Consider the following 21,426-nt stretch of genomic DNA (forward strand, 5'->3'; position numbering starts at 1 on the left):
AGTTCTGTAGTGCAGTTAAGGACAGTAAAATGGCTCGTGTTAAAGTACAAAAAATTGACCGAGTGCTGAGTATTCAAAAACAGTGGACGACCAATTAGTTTTTTGTTCAGTGTAAGGAGCGTGCAGTTTGTCTGATATGTAAAGAAAGTGTGGGGGTTTTCACAGAATATAATCTGCGTCGTAAGGGTCATACAGTTCTGTTATACGGCTGACCTGACCCCGACCCCATCACAGTCAGGAGCCATAATGTGGCCCCCAGAGGAAAAAAAAAGTTTGGTGACCCCTGGTTTATTATTTTATCCTTCAAATAATAAACTTCAAATTGTAAAGCAAATGTGAAATTTATTTTGTCAGTTTTTACTCTGTCAATCTATCAATCCCATTCTACAGATGTATCTGTCAAATGCAGAATCCAGTATATAATAACTAAAAAATAGATGAAAAAAAAAATAAATTAATAAATAGAATGACTACTGTAAGATGTGTTACTCTTGTTGGACCTTTGATGCTCATGAAGCAAAAATGCATGACTACACCATATAATGTAACATGCCCTTTAAAAGAGAAAATTATTATGAGTCACCAACTTAGTTCCGAGTAGACTCCTGCACAGTTTCAGGCTGCAGTTTTCTCCTCACCTGACATGACAATAACACAGACAGCAGGGGTTAGATTTAAAAAGTGCTGTTCAAAATTTGGAACAATTGTATCTTTAGTCTGGATTATGCATGCCATCTATTATTTATGAATACCCATGATGCATTATTCAGTGTGCTAAAGTTTGGTGTCCATTCACACAATTGTCACAGCTGCAAAACACTGACATTTGCTGTAACAGTTCATGAATGGTTAGCTGCTAATGGGGGTCACTACAGTCAAAACTGATCATTTGAAAAGCAACATCTCTCCCCCCTCCTTCAGCTCAACCTTTGCTAGCGGCCGACAGCTAATTAGCCAACATTTCCTGTCCTTTCTGTCCAACTTTCTGTCCATCACCGTGCAGCCTTCTAGCCCGGGTAGATGTGGTGTCAATGGCGTGACAGGGACAAGTCTCTCTGGGGGGTTTCAGCAAATACTTGGGACAGTTTTCCCTCATCTTCCAGGGCATCAGGGCAAATCCGAGGACAGAAGATGGGTTTCTTCACCCCTAAACTGACAACAGACAAGCCCTGAAGGGTTAAGGAGGAAAGAGACTGGCACTAACGCTGTCATTAGAACACACAGAGATGAGAATAGCAAGTCACAAATATGAGTATTCATTAGAAACAGTCAGTGAATGTTTTCCTAGAACAGTAAATTGTATTCTCATTTATGTAGTTTGGTTGGCAGAGATCTGCATTTTTTAATCAAAACAATGGTTGTTTTTCAGAACATATCTGAATAACATACTTTTGGATAAATCCAGTTATATAAATGAATGCTTAAAAACATTCTACAAAGTGATAGTACAGATTTTATAGCTTTCACAATGACATACATTTTAAATTGCTTTTTTGTAATACCACCACCCTTCCCCTTAACTAAAGAAATGCTGCACAACTTTTAAAGGCATCTAAATATTTTGGGAACATTTGAAGTACAAGACTTCATCATGTGAAGTCATTGTATTTTTTCATCTGATCTCAGCTCCTCAGTATCACAGTTCAGTATTATACTGCATATGTATAGTCCATGTAGTAGCTAGTGCAGAATGGGTTTTATATATATATATATATATATATATATATATATATATATATATATATATATATATATATATTTAACCAAGTCTTCACAGATTCTGTTCTAGTACACCACAGACCATTTTCTAATATCCTTGAATTGGAGCAAATGGGTTTCCCCTGGACAGACTCAAGTGCACAGAGCCAGCTGAAGCTAAAAAGAAAAAGCATGATCCAAAGCAACTTTCCAGGAGTTCATTTAATCCCAAGGATCTTTGAGACTGGAGAGGGAAGAGCTCATACAAACACTCTACTGTACATACAGATTTACATTGACTTGGGGCATGATGTATGGCCTTTGTCAGGCCCTTCTCTGGAAGAGGAGACATTCTGTACAACAGTTATAGGGCCGTGTTCCCAGCAATGCATGTGTCCAGGGTTTGCAAATAGCTTGGACCAGAAGGCCAATGAGACAGGGGCAATCTGAACAAATCAACAACTGTGCTGTTCACCATTATAATCGTGATGCTATTGTTACAAAATGAAATATTTGGAATGCATACAACAGTAGAGGCAAACTGGAACACCAACCATTTGAAAAGCGCCTGTCACTTTGAATGCAAAATGACAGGCTGGATACAAACCAAACTGTCGAAGCAGAACTTCTATAAAACTGACATTACAAATGTCCATGCCCTCCTCCCCGACAGTGGCCTTCGCACGGGGCACGGTGCTTCTGATGATCTACACAGGTTTTGTTATGCCTGGTACCTCTTGATTTTGTAAAACCATTCTTTGTTTGATAATAAAATCAAATGAATGAAAATAAAATGCAATATATATAACTTTCAGGTCCATGTTTACATTTGATTCATTCTTCTTCACTTTCATTCTCAGGCTCCATTTCTTCTCCATTTGTTCTTGACTCTTTTCTGTTGTTGGTTTCATCATTGTCCTCCTTCTCTGCCTCCATCATCTCATCTTCTTCCTCCTCCCAGTGCTATGAAAAAATATACATTTTACCAGGTAGTTTTTACTAATCACACTGCTATAATGCTCATGACTAATGACTTACATCTGATTCATCATCTGGAGGGGCTTCATCATCTGAGGCCTCATCTTCAGAGGACTCTATAAAACAAAACACGTTTTATGTTTTCATGTTGATAGGACCAATAATTCTGTAGAAATGTACAATTAAATTTTGGAATGACTTTGTACAATATATTAGAGAGAGGGGCTGCAACTGGATCAGGGAGAGAGGGGTGGGAGGAGGCAGATATCACCAAACACAAAAGACAGGAGAGGACACACTGAACTTTGAGTCAAATTGTTTATATTTAAGTAAAATCTTTGGAAATGTGAAGGCACACTGAGGAAACAAAGAGCCAAGCTGTGGAAGCTGTGGCCCTGATTCAGCTTTCACCTGAACGAGCCCGTTTACTAAAACCCACTAATACTGCCACAGGATATCTTTGTACTGATAAACCTGTCGACTGAAATGTGTTTACCTCTTCATTTATTTATTTTCTAGCACACCACTACTTTGGGTGTTTACCACAATGTTCATATGTGGTAAACTTGACATTTGTTTTCTACCCTGCAATGGAGATAGTTCCCAACTACCAACCTCAAATTGTCTGAAATAATGTTGCAGAGTACAGTGTATCACATATAGTCACAAGAATGACTCAAGTCTGGCCTGTTAGCCATGTGACAATGTTCTAAGCCTTCCATCACAGTCCCATGTTGGCTTTTTAAAGGCCTATAATAAAGCCAGTGCACAGAGGCATTCAGCAGGGACTGGAACAACCTCCAGCTCATCACAACTTTTGAAAAACGCACCCCTGCTCCGGGACCACTGACAGAAGTATTGGAACTCAGGGCTCAGCTTAATTATTTCATGAAAGCCAATTTCCTACGTGTTCAATAAAGGCTTTTATACAGTAGGGTAATGAGAAATGAGAATGAACAGAGTGGGGCCTTGTTGCGCTGCTCAAAGGGGAAGATTTGAAACGTTGCCGGTCAAGTTGCCAGGCAACAGGAGTCATGTTTGCGTGTGATGCATCGCCAAGAGTGGCTTTGCGGTGAGCAACAATGCCTTCATAAATCTTCAACATTTCAGTGTTGGCTCAGTCTTCACACCCTGTCCCCAAACGTCTGGGGATAAATTGAGGAGATAATAAATGCCATTCAAAATAATGATTTAAACAAGAGGCTGTCGCTGAGCTCCCATCACAGGCAGCGGGTTAAATATACCCTAGTCAATCACTGCACTCCCTACAGCCTCCACTTACACCTGAGCAGGGGAAGGGGCAGCACAGAGGAGCATTAGAGCAGGTACTTACCCTCTTCATAAACTAGTTTAGCAGTGTGGTCTACATCTGCGGCTGAAGAACTGTTGGCATTTGTCGCCATCTAGTGATAGAAAAGTGCATTAGTCACGTCCAGACAAGAAATCTAAAGAAGAGCTGATGTTTTAATGACATTAACAAATCACCTGTGTTGTCAGGAGATAAAGTTTCCCATGTAGTTTGGTTAGTTTGTGAAACAACTTGACTCTGTTCTCGATCACATGATAAAGCACTCCCAGCTGGGTAACCAGGTCTGGCAGCTGTGGAGCAGATGGATGGCTTTATGTTAAACAGGTGGTACAGTAGTAATAGATTTCTACTGTAAGACTGTCTGACAAATGACATAATTACAGGTGTGTGTCTTGAAATAGAGAACACTTTGAAATACAGCAAGACTCACCGATGCAAGGTACGAAGTGTGATGCAAAAGAACTGCTTTTAACCACAGCACCATCAGCCTTGCCCTGGTTACACAATGGAAATGTCAGGTACAATTCTAATTAAGTTTCATTTTCCAAGAATAATGAAAATCAAAGCTAAATCAGTGACTTAGTTTAAGACAGTGATGGATTAATAATGTCTGCAGTGTGTAAACAGTATGCGTAAAACAAATTATTAAAAGACTTGTTGTCATTGTCAAGGCTCAACTTACGAGAACGGATGTCCTTGAAGTCGCGTTGTAAGCTAAAAGCATCACAAAATCAGTCGGTCCATCAATACAATAAAAAGAGCTTGATCAGTCAAAAATGTTTTTAACGATCATAATTTACCTGTTGAACCAGTGGTAAAACTGCAGACAATGGTATCCGAGCAACAGTGTTCTTAATAATATATTCTTTACGGGTTTGAAAAACTTTCTGTAATATAAAAGACAAAATTATTGACAATAAATATATATCCAATCTGTTCTGATATGGGGATGGGAATTGTTAATGTTATTTTCAAAATGCTATTGCCAATTCTTCATATTGACCTGGTTCTTTAACACAGCATCTCCTTTACCCAAATTATTTATATTATTAACGCATTGAGATGATCACTGGAGAAATACCACTTTTGTAGAAGTTTGAGCAGTGCAGAGTCAAAGTAACAATGCTTGAGCGACTGCAAAGGTCCTCCCTAAAAATGACAGATAATTTTGACATTTTTATATGGGGAATAATGTGGAAGAAAATGGATAGATGTTTGGATTTGGTTTGGTCAAAAAGGGTTATATGATGGGAAGCTATATCTCTTTAGAGTTCCAACAAAAATATTGGACAACTGGTATTGCACATTTTTTTCCACCTTGTGAAAATTGTGTCTAGTTCCATCCCTACTGTCATGTTTAGTAACCTACTCTGCTTTCTTGGGCATTGTACAAGAACTTCAACTCGAAGGCATGTCACACCAGGTGGAAATATGAAAGTCAGGTCTAGTTAAGAGGGGCCGGTTGGGGACTACTGATGTAATTTTCAAACTACATGTCAATACCAGGGGAAAGGAAAGAATAATCTCTCTGTATTTATATACAGTGGGATATTAATCTGGAGTCTGGTCCCCACTCCCTGCTCTGCAGCTTGAGGCAAACTTCAAACAACGGTGCAACCAGATTCATTTCACTGACGCATGTGAAACAAATAAGCTCACTGGTCACCATCAGTGCAGCATGCCCACAGCACACCAAGGTTTACTTCCTTGTTCAATGGTTGATAAAAATGCTTTACAATAAGATTTTATCTACTGAAGCACTTTCCAAATGCACTGAGAATCACTGCACTATGAGTTAAATATAAGGGTATATACAATACAGATGTATGGGATTGAAATGCTCTTTTTGTCCCTTTCCATCTTAATTAACAAGCTGGTGTTAAATGTGCCAACATAATTGTGTAGTCACTGTTCTTGTTCGCCCATCTTGTCCGGCTGTACACTGCCTGTGTAAATAATGTTTGTATAAAGTATATTTCTGTAACATCAACCTGCCAGGAAGTTTGGAGATGGAAATTAACCCAAGTCCATCATCTGGCATATTTATATTTGTCTAAAATTGTTATTAATATGCACTGTTTCATCTTTTTTTTAAAAAACAGAATAAATGGAGAGCACACAACAGTCTTTGTTTTGACCCGAAGAGCTGCTTTCACAATGTATCTGTACTGTGACAGAACATATGTAACTATTACATATAAAAAAAAACAAAAAAAAAACAGGTACAACTCTTCTAACCATTCACTGTGCTGATGTGGGAGATGGAGGTGCATTTGTCTCGCTGGTTGTGCGTGGTTGTGTGTGTGAGTGTGGTGCTCAAAAGGAGATAGATCAAACCACACTGTGTGACGTGAAGCATAATTCAAAGACTTCCGACCACTGCAGCACCAAGTAAAACAGCACTGCGACAAGGTTTAGGCATCTCAAAGCAGCTTCAATAACAATAACTGTTAAAACACCAGGCTTTTGATTTTGATATTGGAATCAGTTCACAAGTAAAAACCTTAATCAATTCCCACCCACAGTTGTGAAGAGCAAAAGCTCCATTTAAGTGGACTCACATTTAAAATGTTTGGGTCATTGCTCTCCAGTCCTTGCACCAACAACACAGCAAAGTTATCAGTCTGTAAAGACGCTGTGCTCTTAGGAGCCCCCTTCTCTGAAGAAACTGTGGCCAGGTCAATTTCTCCAAGCCGCTCTGCTATTGACATCTGTGGTAAAAGACTTGAATTAGAAACTTACATTCACTCAGTAGATGCCAAATTATGACTGTACATTAAACGTTAGGGTCAGGATTTTACAGTACACACAGTTTTTCACACTTTTGCAACAGAATATGTACATTATCATTTGGGCTGAAAAGGAGTTCTAGATATAATTACTGTTTAACACTAGACGTAAGCATGCTTTTACACAATGCTTCTCTGTACCATTTATTAGCTGTATCACATGTTTTATGTTCTGCCGGGGCGGCAGTAGTTCAGTTGGCTGAGCATTCGCCCACTGATCTGAAGGTTGGCAGTTCGAATCCAGCTCTCGACATAAACATCACAGGTTGAGTGGTCAGATCCACTGACCCACAGGTTGGCTGGTGTGAATCCAGCTCCCACAGATGAATGCTGTCGTTGTGTCCTTGGGTAAGACACTTAACCCACCTTGCCCACAGTGTCTGCGTACACTGGTGTGTGAATGTGTGTGTGAATGGGTGAGTGGTTCCTTGTTGTAAAGCGCTTTGAGTGCCTTGAAGGTGGAAAAGCGCTATAGAAAAATGTGACCATTTACCATTACCATTTCTTTTGAAGAGTTTACAATGATTTATTTTCTGTAGAAGTAAATATCAATTGGTTTAAGTGGTCTTCAGTATTTTCATTCATTGTGATATTTCATCAAACATGTATTGTATATACATGTTACATGGTCAGTGTGCCATATAAGATACACTAAAACAACATACCTCTTTCGTGCCAATGTCTTTTTTCCTTTTTTCAGAGGCTTGAGATGCTCCTTTAGGCGCTTGGTGTCCAGGAAGCCCAGGGACCAACACTTTGCTCTTTGCATTTATAACAGGGGTTTTAACCTTCAAAAATACATGTATTCATGTAAAACAGTTGTGTTACTTTGCGGATGGTACAAATTAATCTTGATGGTTACCTTGGAAACGTTGGTCTCCACTGATAGTGAGAGGCTTGTGTGGACGTCTCGGGTCAAACAGATGTGTCGCTCGGAAGTATTAAGCTCCTAAGTTAAGATTTCCAAAGTTTAGTTTTCTCACTATTTTCCAAGATCTAGTGCTTTGTTTAAGTAGATTGTAGGAGCTATAGTTGCATTTTGAGCATCTAGTATCATCAGCACTACAATGCGGCTGTAATACAACCTCTATTAGAATACTGTGGTTCTCACAATTGCATCTCTGACTTTTTCTTCCCAAAATCTTAAATGGCAGGAGCATATTACTCAAATTAATCTACACAATATCACAGTGTAACTCACCACTCTCTCCATGACAGGCTGCAGGTGGTTGCCATAAGCCAGTGTCACAGTGCGGGACTCTGCTCCCAGCGCTGCTGCCAGCAGAGGGATGGGTGCAGGAGAGTCCTTTGTGTCAGACAACTGCACCGAACATGATGGTGACAAGGGCTTCTTACAAAGCCTGTGGGAGAGGGCACACAGCCTGCTGATTAATGCACGCTCGCTGACATTTATTACGCAACAACTGGATCCAATATGACACACAGCAGCAGCACTAAATTACAACAGTGAACAGGAGAATATTCCCTGATCACTGTCCCATCTGTTGGCATTTTCTGATTTACTGGAAATCATTATAGGGTAAAGGGACCAACAGGTGCAGGATGCTAATACAGTTTCCCTATACTTATTTGGCACTACCATATGGACACACACGTTACTGAGTGCAGAGTAATTACTTTGAAAACTTACCCATTTAAAAAGTGCTCAAACAGATGCAACTGTCCATCTTTACACACCACTGCCAGCCTCACTGCCTGTGCATGGAAAACAGGAAAGATCAGCAATAAGATAAGCAAAAATATATTACGTATTTAATTAACTTTGCTCATCTGTACATAACATCAACTTTTGATTTTACTGATGACAATAGTCATGTTGAAAATGACATAAGTTTGGTTTCAACTCCCAAAAATAATTATTCACTTCATGCAGATAACTGAACTTTTAGCTTTGGGTTGACACATCCTAAAATCAAAACTCGTCTGTGTTCTCATTATATGATATCTGATGGCATCCAGTTTAAGATGTGCTGATGCGTTTCCCCTTTTAAAAATAAATTAAATGTTTCCGATCCAGACTATTGCTTCCTACAAATTTTCAATATCAGAGATTCAAGTTATATATGTATATAAAACATAACTGTTACATTATGCGTTTTAACACTTTTTTACAGATGAAGATATACCAAATCCAATTAAGGCTGACAAAACAAATAAGAGCAGGTTAACATGTTGATCTCAGTACTGACCTCTTCCTTGCTGTTGGATGGAACAAGGTTCACATGTTGTGGTTCATCAGTCAGAGTGAAGGACACAACTGAATGTTTGTCCTTTCCATCATCCCGTACTTGCCTAATGGAAACAAAACATATTTGCATAAGTAGTGATAACACAGAAAATAGTTGTCCGGAATGAGACTATTGAACATACCATACACTAAGCAATCTATCATGCGCTGCACCAGACAGAAAATAGAGACCATTGCCATCAGGAGGGCGAGTTGTGGCAAAACAAAGGGTCGTCACAGCTGTTGAATGGCCAGTAAATTTCTGGACAAAGGCACAAAAATATTCTTAACTTGACATAGTTTTCTATGAGCTTGCATACAGTTTCCACTTTATGCTTTATCTTCACAACATACCCTGTAGATCTCCTTGGTTTCCAAGTCCCACATTTTGATGCCGTATCCAGCAGAGAGCAACAGTTTGCCATCAGGACTCACACACAAACTTGTGATGGCTGCACGATCTGCTTTCCACGTACTAAAATGAACAATATCATTAGATGTGCAGACAATGACTCATAACCATTTGAATAGATGCAAAAGGTGTAATACCCAGGTATAGTGGCTTACTTTAATTTAGTTTAGTGTTAAACATACACAGTTAAAACTAACTAAGAGATTAGAAAACTAGATTTATGAGGTCTTTTAATTCCCACTGACCTTCTCGTTTTGCCTGATTGCAAATCCCATTCTGCGATATTTGTATCATCTGAACCACTGTATATTAAACTGTCTTCAGGATGCCACTGGACACAGTTCACTCCTGCTGTGTGCCCTCCATCCTGGAAGAACATCAAAACATTAAATTTGTAACACAGGGTTGTTATTTGGAAACACATCAATCCTTACATAAGTAGAAAGTCTGATTTAGAACTCACCAGAGTACAGTGTAATGCCCCCTTAACAGTGCTGTAGATGAGCACAGTGCCCGCTGCTGTGCCCATCGCCAAAAGGTCTGCCCTCTCCTCCACCTGTACCGCCTCTGATTTCCTCTTCTTCCTCTGCGGTCCCTCCTAAACACAGATACAGATTTCAAACAATGTCAGAGGCAACAATTCACAATTACTCACAACTTTTCTGAAAATAAATTATTTTTTACACGCAGGCACAAATACAAATATGATCAACTTGGTTAAAATAAAATATATATGTAAAATAACAGTGACCCAAAAGCAAGTAAGTGAATAAAAGTGGACTAATGACAAGTTGCGCAAAATTGATTATTTTTCCATGTTAAAAGTTCCACGGTGGCAACATAGTGGAGGTATTTAAGATTGCTAGTGCTAACCAGTGTATACCTTTTAACGAAAGTACACTACACATCTCAAAAGGTGGACATGTTCATGCCGCAGTAATATAATGTCGTTTTCTGAGATCCCTAAACATAACTTTTACTTGTAGTCTTATCTGTGACTGCCATGTGGGAGCAACATGTGCGTCTGTGCAGCTGTTCCGAGCTAACATAGCAAAGAGCTAATGTGATGGACTTTTGTCAAGAAATAGCTTTTGTGGCATGTCTTAGATTATATAATATAATTTTATGTGCACAATCTGAAGCATTATGCAACACCTACAAACTATAAAAAGCCTCAGAAACAGAGTTTTTGAGTGGGCCTTTGGCTAGCAATGCTAAATAGCATCCTCACGTACCTTGACTGTCCGGCATGGTCCCCAAGCTATACAGGTACAAGTGGCACTCAGATGGGCTGAAGGCACGTACTCCTGCTGAAGTGTTTTGTTGTCTGTGTTCCAGATGCGAAGTCTGCCATCCTGAGCACACAAAGCTAAGTACTGCCGTGATTTTGGTGAAAAAACGCAGGGTAGCTGCAATGAGGAGCTGCCACCATCGGACGCCATTTCTGTAGCGTTGAGTGCGTCTGCGTCGTGCGTGGTTTACACAAACCACGTGCGGCAAAAGGACCTGCGCATTAGCGCAAATATCGCCCTCTTCTGGACGTTACTGGAACAACAAGCAAAGTCGGCACGAACACTGATGGATCGATACACAAGCGGCGCTATAAGTCCTTCAGTCAACAAAAGTGACACGTTCAGATACACCATGGGCCTGCATTGTAGTTTGTAAGCATATGTTGTATGTATTCTGAATGAATCTGTAGCGTTTACATAAACTTTTAATCAAAGCTGATTGTCGCCATCTGCTGGACGATCGAAATTATTGCGTGTGTCGCCTGGTTATGACGTGCGGTACATGTGTTTCATAGAGCTAAGATGTGTTTACGGTAACAGTTCACGCTACAAGTGTACCGTCGATCTATAGGTCTCCAGGGAAGCATCGGAGCTGACAGGCAGCATGAGGTTACGGTAATGAAACTAATAAGACGTAAGCTTTGGGTTTAGACTCACTACAACTTAGATGTATCATGTTTCCAAAACCTATGTAAAAGCAAGGAGCTATGACTTTTAAAATGTCACTCAAAGCCCTTTCCATAAAGAGACTCCTGAGGGGGTGTGCATTAGGTCATCATGGCAGTATCAGAATGTTTCCAAAAGTTAGTATTAATATGCAAAAAGGGAAGTTTTTCTCAAATGCCTATGTGATGCGTGTTGAGAATGATGACACAAACCATCCAATCCCTAACCTCAAGCTGACCTCTAGACAAGCTCTGCTTTCAAAGAGAAGGAGACCATTATCCCCTCTAGAGAGAATCAGCAGCCTCCTGCCCCAGGACAGCCTGAGCCCAGAGGTGGAGGAGCTGAGAGAACAAGACCAGAGTCAGCATCAACTTGCCAATGACAGGCTATTTGACCGTACAGCTTTGCACACCATAGAAGAGGATGGTGGTTATCCTGGGATTGTTAAAGGTAATGAGATGGAAAAGGATGCAAAATTCTCTGATCATGCATCCTCAGAAGTGGATATTACAGAAGACAATCTCAACAGTGTACCTTTACATCACTCATGTCTCAAGGGAGAGACATTACTGACATTTGGGGAGGTGCTTGTTGCTGAGTATCGTAGAAAAGGTCATTTAGAGTTTAAGAAAATGTTTCAGCTTCAGCCCAAGACGTGCCTTCAGAGCAGCTGGGGTGTGATCCCACATGAAGAGATTGTTGGGACACCTGCTGGGAGCTTCCTTAAAACCAGTCGTGGCGTTTCCTTCCTTATACGGCGTGCCAGTCTGGAAGACTATGTACTATTTATGAAAAGAGGACCTACCATTTCTTACCCAAAGGTATACCCTGTGTTTTGTTTATAACTGCGATATAGCCAAATGTTTTCATTTCCATTTTTTTCTTTGCGACATTTTTCCCAGGACGCAGCTGCTTTGCTCATGATGATGGACGTCACAGAGGGAGACTGTGTGCTGGAGGCAGGGTCTGGATCAGGGGCAATGTCTCTGTTTCTATCCAGAGCAGGTGAGCTGTCTTTGCTTAAAATCAGTTTAGGTAAAATAGAATATGTGAAAACTAACACAAATCTGATATAGAGGGTACCAAAGAAAATATGAAAAAGTACTTGTATTCCTCTGTGATTGTAGTGTAACTTTTCTGGTTGGGTGTCCGTAACCTGCTTGTCTCTATGGGGCTTTGGACAAAATGATATGAGAAGCTCATCTATCTTGCATTTATTCCAATTATATGTTTTATTGACAAGAAAATTAATTGAGAAACATGCATTCTTACCTATCAGAGTCATCTCTCCATCGATCTGCTCTTTCAGATAGATAGATTAATGCCATACTGTAGAATATTCCATATCACAAGTGGCATATGCTTAACAGAAAAATTAGTAATGACTTTAAGTTTTAGGTGCTAAAACTATTACAGAAAATTACAGAAAAAAAGTTATTTGTAAATGTAATGTAAATCTGCTTGAGTTGAAATTAGAAAGTGGTTCATATTGTGTTATTTCAGTTGGAACTAGCGGAAAAGTACTGAGCGTAGACGTGAGAGAGGACCATCTAAAAAGAGCTATGCTAAACTACAAGCGGTGGAGGACATCGTGGGAGCTGAGACGAGGACAGCCATGGCCAGATAATGTGCAGTTTATGCACGCAGACCTCTGTACAACCCCTGTCCTGGAGGGCTGGGGATTTCATGCGGTTAGTGTCTGGAAAAATATTTATTTGGTCAAACACACTCAGTATTATTATGTAAAATGCGTCAGTGTTAAAACAGTACAAGAAAATCATTAATAATTAATATGTTAAAAAAAATACAAAAAGAAACTACTCTGGAGCTGGCTCAACATTAGCAATTAGGTCTCATTTACCATCCAGATTTTACAATGTACTAACAATGAAAATATGTGTCTCACTGTATACTTGTATTCTTATTCATAGTTTTATTATGCATGGCCAAAAAATAACTTTTAATTACTACCATTTACCATTTTATTACTACCTCTTCCAATGTACTTTAGAAGTGATAAGTGAAAACTACAACTATTTTTTTCTACAGGTTGCTCTTGACCTCATAAACCCTCACTTGGTTTTGTCCATTGTGATCCCACATCTCCATTCTGGGGCTGTGTGTGCTGTTTACCTCGCAAAGTGTGTGGTAAAACAAAAATAAATGTTCCCGTATTTTCTGCATTTGTTAAAAAACACACTCAATTGTTATAATTGTATTTCAGCATAACACAGGTAGTTGATTTATTGGATGCTCTGCGTTGTTTGCGTGTCCCTCTGCTGTGTGAACGCATCATGGAGCTTCCTGTCCGGGACTGGATTGTTGCTCCAGCCCTTCAGAAAGATGGGACCTACTGCATAAGGAAATCTCCAACTATGGAAGAAAACTCTGAGAGAAATGGGGCTTTAAAACAAGACAGATCAGGTACTAATAAAACAAGGAAGTTACAACAAATAATACTACAGTTGTATGAAGTTTCTTTTCATTACAGAGCAGGATGCAGCATTTGGCAGTATACCATACATCGCCAGACCTCACCCACTACAGCTGAGCCATACAGGTATGAGTAAGTTAAAGGCCAGCTCAGGTAAAATGTTTGAAATTAAACTTTCTGATTTTGTTTTCTCTGTATCCACAGCATTCCTGGTAAAACTGAGGAAGCATGTATAGCAGCCATTTAAGTTTCAACTTAAATAATAAAAAACAGTAAGACCTCTATGCAATTTGCCAAAGAATCAAGTGTTTTTTATGATTATAAAATGTTAGGGGACATCTTGCATATGACTAAACATGCAAAGATCCATAATGAAAATTTTTACATTTGGTTGTACTGTTTTTGTTGGAGACACAGAGTAGTAGGAAAACAGACAGTTTGATTACTGCATGTGACTTTATTTTATTTGATGAAACAATGACAATACAAAAAGTGCATAAATAAATAAATTAACCAACTCATGTTACAAATAAATAGAACCCAGGTCAAGGTAACACCCCAGGGTGACACATAGGCAGTACTTTATTTGTCATCATTACAGCTTGCAGTACTTACAATAATTACATACAGAATTTGATTAGAAAATGTAAAACTGCTCAGTTAGACTTTGCAGCAGACACAGAAACATGCAGATGTGTAGACACGACCACTGTCCGCCTCTTGAGATGATGTTAAATCTACTCCTCATTAATCCAGTCCATGGAGGAGTCGTATAAGGATCCATAGGACAATTTATTCTCTAACAGGAAAGACGGGAGAAGACAACTTCAGGTTAAGATTAACATCAGTAGTACTGTGCAGTAGGAGTTCAAATAATAGATACTGATACTGACTGTGAAATTCCTTCACAAAATAACACTCACTGATGTGAGGGCCCAGTTTCTGCTGAGAGGTGGTTGTTCGAGGGGGTGTCCTCTCCAGTCTCAGTGAGGGAGCTGCAGGGAGCAGACGGGGCGGGTTTGTTACTTGGGTGGAAGAGGTTTTTTGTGAGGAGACTAGACTAAGGCTCTGGTCCAGTTTGGAGGTGTGGCTGCAGATCGCACAGGAGACTGGAGAGGCTGCGGGCCCTCGAGGAACGGGAGTGTGCTCTCTGTGGCCGTACTGCCGCTGAGCACCACTGTGATGCTCTGAGCGCTCTCTCTGCCATACAAAGTGACAGGGAACAATGGCCATCACCTGAAGAAAAGCAATGAATGGGTAATCTATTCACTCACCTAAAGAATAGTTGTAGTCTGGGGTAACAACATATGAATATTTACCACCCTCTTAACAACTAGCATCATACCTCTTCACAGCAGCGCCTGCTGACAGCAGCTCGGTACTCAGTACGAGCCCAAAGCTTGTCTCGCTGCTTCAAAAAGCGAGGGAAATATTTCCTCCAGTTCTTGCCTAGAGCCCAAGGAAAAATCTCGTACTTATTTTCCTCTTCATCCTCCTCCATTGTGTTAGCAAGATACCTGCAACAATACACAAAGTGCCATGAAGTGAATACAATATAAAATGCGCAAGGCATAATTATGTACCCAGTGTCACATATCATATATTCATAGTAGTACCTACAGAGCCATGAAGAAATTCTTCCTGGTGTATTCAGCCAGAGAGAAGCATGCTCTTTTGAAATACACAAAGGCCATTGCTAGAAGGTACTAATGAAAGGCACACATTTTAGGTAAACCAGAAAAGAAATCTGATGATTTGTCTGGAGTCTAAAATTTACCTTGTCTGTCATTTTACAGCAACAGTCCATCCACAAAAAGTCCTGGATCAAGTCATCTTCTGTAATATATACATACAATCATATATTTTATTTTTAAATGTAATTTAAATTAACTACATAGCAGAGAGAAAGGTAGTACTTGCCAAATAGTTTAAAATACGTAGCCATTTCTTGGTGCTGGATGAGGATAGTTGGGGATGGAACTACTTGGACGATGTACCTGTCGTTTCTGTGTCTGGGCTGGTTTTTTCCTTGTGGACACTGAGCGCCCTCAGCGTTGGGCCGTTTGAGCCGCAGACCTCTGCGGACCTGGAGAGACTGGGTGCTGTTGGCTCTGACCCGCACCGTCACCGAGGGGGGCGTCTGGCACCACGCAGCCTGTTTCATCATCATGGATCAGCTTCAGGCATCAGTGTCCCCGGGGCGCGCTGGAAACCACTGAAGTTAGGTCACGTTAGCTTAACAAAATCGCGAGTCTTTTTTTTTTTTTAATGGGAAGAAGTGATCAAGTTTCAGTGTTTGTGTATTTGTATTTTTGGCGTTACAATAAGTAACAAAGTGTCTGTAAGTTAGCTGGTTGTTTAGAGCTGTAATAATTGGAGATAGCTAACATTAGCAAAACATTACAGACCCCTATGAAGCCAGAACAATACCGCCAATGCATACGTGATGAAATATCAGACTATGTGTGTGCATAGTGTATTGTTTAAGATACAACAGAATGATCTAAAATAGTGTGAAGTTCTGACTTTTGACATTTGGTTTATTTACCGGGTGGATGGTGGATCCGCGTCAATCACCGAGGTCACGCAAGTCGCGGGAAGAGCGTGCACACGTCAGGTCCCCGCATCTGCACCTGTAGCACATGTACACAGGCAAGTACTACACAAGGAGGAGCACCCGGGATTGTAACCCTCAAACTGGAAGAGTGTATATATGTATGTGTATATATATATATATATATATATGTATATATATGTATGTGTATATATATATATATATATATATACACACACACACACACACACACATATATATATATATATATATATATATATATATATATATATATATATATGTGTGTGTGTGTGTGTATATATATATATATATATATATATATATATAACTATTTATATATCTATTTTTATTTATTTTTATTTATTTATTTTTCCCAAACAGCATGTATTTAATTATTTTGTTATTTTTTCTGTGATCAGCCTATATTTTATTTTATAATACAATAATGTTTTCCTTGTTACAATATTTGTTGTTGTTTTGAAAATCTCTGTGATGACCTGGACAGTTGATATGCATCTATAAAAAGCCATGCAGAGGCCAGCCCCTATTACCTAAATGAGCTTATGCTCTTCTAAGTAGGTGAGTTTTATGTGCCTTAGGTGACATATGTGCATGCTGAGGAGTTCACTGAAAGCCTTGTTAATCCTATCAGCTCTTTGTCCTGTTGTAAGGTGCACTGGGAAGGATGTATTTCAGAGCACTCTAAGTCATGTTTCAAAAATAGTCAGCATTTTATTGCACCTGGAAATTACTTTTGGATTGTATTTGTGAAATGGATTTCTCTGTGTGTTTTTTTCATGGTTTCCTTGTGAACAGAGACCTTATCTGCCCGAACAATCGAAGCCATCTGAAAATGACAGATAGGGCAGGTGGCTAAGGACCGGATACTCCTCTTTGATTCATTCCCTGCTGCTTTAGTTACAAGGAGAGACTAAACTCAGCCTGCTGAAAGTTTTTACAATGGGCTGTGCACCTTCAAAAGGTAACAATTTTGGGACTTTGGGTCCGTTGAGGAAAGGTCGAATGCTGCCTCCTCCACCTTTACAGAATCCCAGAGAAAGACTAACTGAAGAGGGAAGTAGCTGCAATTTTCCAGGGTCAGCAGAATGGGATACAAAGGAAAGAAAGACCACTGGACAAAATCAGGATTGCCAAAAGGATGTCCACTTCCTACCACAGAAGAGGTCTGTGCCTGACCTGACCCCTGAAGCAGTGAACATGGATATAGTGAAGATTCAAGGACTGGAAAATGACACCGTGACCCAGAAGAAAGAGAAGACAGGAGAGAGGCCAGTTGGAGCTGACAAAAAGTTAAGTAAAAAGACGAAGAAAAACAGAAGTGCAAAGACATTAAAAAAGAAAGAGACGGAAACAGACAAATGCCACAGTGAGCAAAAAGTGGATTTTCCAGAACCTTTGGTGAGAGCTCACCAAGGGGCATATGCCTTTTTAAATCCAAGTATAGTCAAATACGACAGTTTAATTGAATTGTTGGAACAAGCTACACAAACTCAGGTCCTCGTGCAGCCTATGGTGTCCTTTATGGCCTTACGATATGAGGAAATCATTCAGGGATTAGAAGAAATGGCAGAAGAGGGTGAAAAAGTGTTCAAAGAATATGGGGAACATTTGGCCTGGCCCAGCCAAATGAAGAACCTCTCATCTGCGAAGTGCACTGCTGATGGGGAGTCCCCTCCAGACCTGCTGCAGCAGCTGCTTCAATACACCACTCAGAGAATGCGCAATGTGAGCCACAGTGTGGGTCGGCTGGGGGACTCTGCCTTAGAAGAAGCAGTGGAGTACTTTGCGTCAGTCTCTGAGCTGTTAGAGGAGAAACTCAAAGCCAAACATGTGGCTGAGACAAGGTTAATGCACCTTTTGTGTCGCATTGAAATGGCCTCTGTGCGGAAGCCTGGGCCTGAGGACTCGGCTCTGTTTAGTGAGGACAGTGGTATCGGAGGAGAGAGTGAATCTACTGCTGGATCTGATAAGCAGCACAGGCCAGAAAGTTGTGGGTCCACTGGGACAAACAGGACAATGTCTGCCAGTCCAATGAGATATAACGCTTTTCCCAGGAGATCTTCAAGACAAATGTTTACAAATCAGATAAGTCCAAGTGTTTCTCTCACATCACTTCACTCATTAGGCTCTGCATGCACTATCCTGGCTAATGAACAAAGAGACTCAATACTAGGATCGTTCTCTGGGGAGGATGATGAGGATGAGGTAGATGAAGAAATTAAACACAAATGTAGGTTTAGACCACGCTCTATATCTGTAGACAGTGACCATAGTCGACGAATACCTCCAAAGCGAATAGAGAATCCTCAAAATATGGAAATGACACTTAAAATGAAAAATGCCATCAGTGGTAGGATACAGTTTTCCAAATCAAAAATAGGAGAGAGTCCAAAAAGGACTAAACAACAGTGGGCAGATGATAAAGAGCAAACTCCAAAAAGGCCTCAAACAGCTAAGGCAGTGGACAAAAAGATCACGGTGACCAAAGCGCGCCGTTCTCAATCAGCAGAGTCACTGAGGAGTAAAGGTGAGGATCCCACCTTACTTGAATTAGAAAGGACTCAAAAGGATTTAAACCAAAAGCTTCAAAAAATGTCCAAGAATAAAGTAGTGACAAATACTAAAACTCCTGCAGCTAAGCCAAATCAAAGAACCCCCATCTTACAATCTCCAAAACGAGTAAGGAAAAATACATCTCTCGACAAGAATGTGCAAGCTACTGGAAATAAAGAAGACCCTGTGGATCCCAACAAGAAGAAACAAGAAAAGAAAGAGGATGATGATAATAAACCTGTTGAGACATCCACCAATGACATAACTAATGACATAAAACTGAGCACTCCTCCTACTCCTCCATCATCCCCCAGGCCTTCCTCGCGCCTTTGTCGTGGCCGAAACTCTGTGAAAAAACTAATTGACACATTCAGCCAAGGAGTAGAAGAGCGTGAAGGCCCTAGAGTCCTCGGGCCCCTTAGGGGAGTAAAAAAATGTGGTGTCCCTGTCCTGCCTGGGCTGGGTAATGTGGAGGCTGTCCTCAGCAGTGGCCTCACCAGCTGTAGACCTGAGACTGAATCTGAGAAAAATGACTTTTTTGACCTGGACAGTTTGCCTCCACCCCCAATCGAGGTTTTAATGGACAAGTCCTTTGAAAGTGCTAAAAGTCTGTCAACTGGACATTCAGAAAATGGAGTTACTAAAGTCAACAAATCACCTTTGCCAAAAAGAGCCATGGTATCACAACGACTGAAGGCTTCGGTGCAGCCAGTGACTGTGCTGCCGAGCAAAGGAGGCATGCAGTCATCTTCTACTAAAGTTAACAGAGATGAGACACCTGCTTTGTCAAAGCTCAGCCAACCAGAACCCCAGCAAAAAGAAAACAATGCCCTATGCCAACAGACCAGAAGGATTATTAATATTAGAAGCTCTCATGCAGAGAAACCAGCCAGTTGCATTCCGTCAGAAACTTGTATGAGTGAAAATACAACTGAAAATACTGAAATGAAAGAATGCAACATTGCAGCAGTGCCTGCACCTCAGACTACAGTGTTTGCTGTGCCTCCTTCAGCTTCAGTCAGAAATTATCCACCTTCCACCCCACCTGCATCTAAGACCCGAATGTTGCCCTCCACACCCACAACCTCAAGCGTCTTACACAGAAGACTCCCAAGTCCCAGCAACCTCAGAAGACAGCCTTCACCAACCTCCTCCAGTGGCTCCTCTACAGCCAGCACTCCCCCAAACTCAGCCATTCAGAGGAGACTTCCTAGAACACCACTGTGCAAGCAAAACATGTTAAACTACAACTCTTACCCTTTTAAAGCACCATCACCCCCTGCCTCTCCTAAACTACAAAGATGGTCAAGAGAGAACAGCAGGGAAGACTTGTCCCGCAAAATGAACAATCCCCGCTCAGTGTTCTGCCCTGCTTCTCCATCCCTGTTTGAAGCTCCACCATGTCCTGTCCCCAAACCACCTGAAGCATGGACGTCTTCTAGGGTTTCTTTTCTCTCTCGTATGTGGGGGGGTTCGGGTCGTTTCCCTGCCAGAGGATCTCGACCACTCATAAGAAGAACTCAGTCAGACAGAAGGCCAAGTTTAAATCTGCCTCCTCAATCTTCATCTATCTCTTATGCAGAGACCTGTGGAAGTGAGCCCATGATATATTCACCAGGGTGAGTGTTTATGACTCTTTTCAAAATTATATTGTCAAAGTTTTGTAATTGCTTAAATTTATCCCCAGAGTGTATCATATTATTAATACATTTTATTAGTTATAATTATACACTGGCCTGTTGGGTTTACAGGTTGGATGATGAGTCTCTGGAAGAGCTGGATTTATGGGGGAGCCAATCAGAGCTACGGGCCACACTGCGCTCTGCCTCCCACCCGGACCTGTGTGTTGTGGGACAGTCTTTGCACATGGACTAAAGAGAGCCAATGAAAGGCCAGTGGGATTATGGATTAGTAGGTTTTACTGGATTTAAAGTGACAAGGTTTGCAGCACTTGGAGTGAGGCAGGGCTAATTGTAGCCTTCCTCTGATAACATGAAATGGTCTCTTTGCCTTATCTCCATGACATTTTTACCTTCAATTTGAACTTGTCTCATATTACGTTATTAATTTCTTCTGACTCCACAATGTTATGGAAGATAATTTTAGAAATTGTGTGAGTTAGGGGTTTTATATCTGTGTGTTTTTAACATGGCCTACCTTCATAATGTTGTAACAGTTTTTATAACTTTTATAGCTTTTTGCATTTTTTTTTATTTTATATATATTTGATTAAAATATGGTAAAATAACATTCATCTTTTGGTAATTTATAATAACATTTAGGTTTTTGTTTTTACCAAGAATTATTATTTTGCTTTTCATCCATGTTTCATCTTGAGCCATGATCCTAGTCAAAAGTGCCTGAGGTCCCTGTTTGGCTCATACATTAAATAGAAGAAAGCAAATGAGAGCAACAACACACTGCCTCTACATATTCTGGGCATCAAACCAG

General features: G+C 40.4%; 4 protein-coding genes across 6 annotated transcripts; 2 read left to right on the forward strand and 2 right to left on the reverse strand.

Moving 5' to 3' along the window:
* Nucleotides 1–1,901: 1,901 nt before the first annotated feature.
* On the reverse strand, nt 1,902–10,904 carry wdr43 (WD repeat domain 43). Its single transcript, XM_055160167.1, has 18 exons — nt 10,670–10,904; nt 9,898–10,032; nt 9,680–9,801; nt 9,377–9,497; nt 9,166–9,284; nt 8,985–9,087; nt 8,426–8,490; nt 7,976–8,135; nt 7,637–7,723; nt 7,440–7,562; nt 6,547–6,696; nt 4,786–4,872; nt 4,668–4,699; nt 4,416–4,479; nt 4,162–4,275; nt 4,010–4,079; nt 2,737–2,792; nt 1,902–2,661 (listed from the first exon to the last, which is right to left on the reverse strand). Exons 1-18 carry the CDS (start codon nt 10,874–10,876, stop codon nt 2,533–2,535), a joined length of 1,944 nt encoding a protein of 647 aa, XP_055016142.1. The 5' UTR covers nt 10,877–10,904; the 3' UTR covers nt 1,902–2,532.
* Nucleotides 10,905–11,222: 318 nt separating this feature from the next.
* On the forward strand, nt 11,223–14,110 carry trmt61b (tRNA methyltransferase 61B). The gene is made up of 7 exons (XM_020919766.2): nt 11,223–12,213; nt 12,295–12,397; nt 12,896–13,083; nt 13,442–13,533; nt 13,617–13,816; nt 13,884–13,952; nt 14,031–14,110. Exons 1-7 carry the CDS (start codon nt 11,434–11,436, stop codon nt 14,060–14,062), a joined length of 1,464 nt encoding a protein of 487 aa, XP_020775425.1. The 5' UTR covers nt 11,223–11,433; the 3' UTR covers nt 14,063–14,110.
* A 153-nt stretch (nt 14,111–14,263) lies between these two features.
* Nucleotides 14,264–16,466, reverse strand: spdya (speedy/RINGO cell cycle regulator family member A). 3 transcript variants are annotated; one of them, XM_055161760.1, is made up of 7 exons: nt 16,375–16,466; nt 15,747–16,031; nt 15,604–15,662; nt 15,447–15,532; nt 15,172–15,343; nt 14,720–15,062; nt 14,264–14,625 (listed from the first exon to the last, which is right to left on the reverse strand). In XM_055161760.1, exons 2-7 carry the CDS (start codon nt 15,994–15,996, stop codon nt 14,564–14,566), a joined length of 972 nt encoding a protein of 323 aa, XP_055017735.1. In that variant the 5' UTR covers nt 15,997–16,031; nt 16,375–16,466; the 3' UTR covers nt 14,264–14,563. The 3 variants fall into 3 exon arrangements, with proteins under 3 accessions (XP_055017735.1, XP_055017737.1, XP_055017742.1); XM_055161762.1 differs by having other exon boundaries at nt 15,747–16,041; nt 16,375–16,418; XM_055161767.1 differs by having other exon boundaries at nt 14,750–15,062; nt 15,747–16,061; nt 16,375–16,414.
* Nucleotides 16,467–17,361: 895 nt separating this feature from the next.
* Nucleotides 17,362–20,850, forward strand: pcare1 (photoreceptor cilium actin regulator 1). The gene is made up of 2 exons (XM_020919455.2): nt 17,362–20,594; nt 20,727–20,850. Exons 1-2 carry the CDS (start codon nt 17,362–17,364, stop codon nt 20,848–20,850), a joined length of 3,357 nt encoding a protein of 1,118 aa, XP_020775114.2.
* The last annotated feature ends 576 nt before the right edge of the window (nt 20,851–21,426 follow it).

Source organism: Boleophthalmus pectinirostris, unplaced genomic scaffold (genome assembly GCF_026225935.1).
Source record: "Boleophthalmus pectinirostris isolate CB_2022bp ecotype Guang Dong unplaced genomic scaffold, ASM2622593v1 HiC_scaffold_10, whole genome shotgun sequence".
Lineage (NCBI taxonomy): Eukaryota > Metazoa > Chordata > Actinopteri > Gobiiformes > Gobiidae > Boleophthalmus > Boleophthalmus pectinirostris.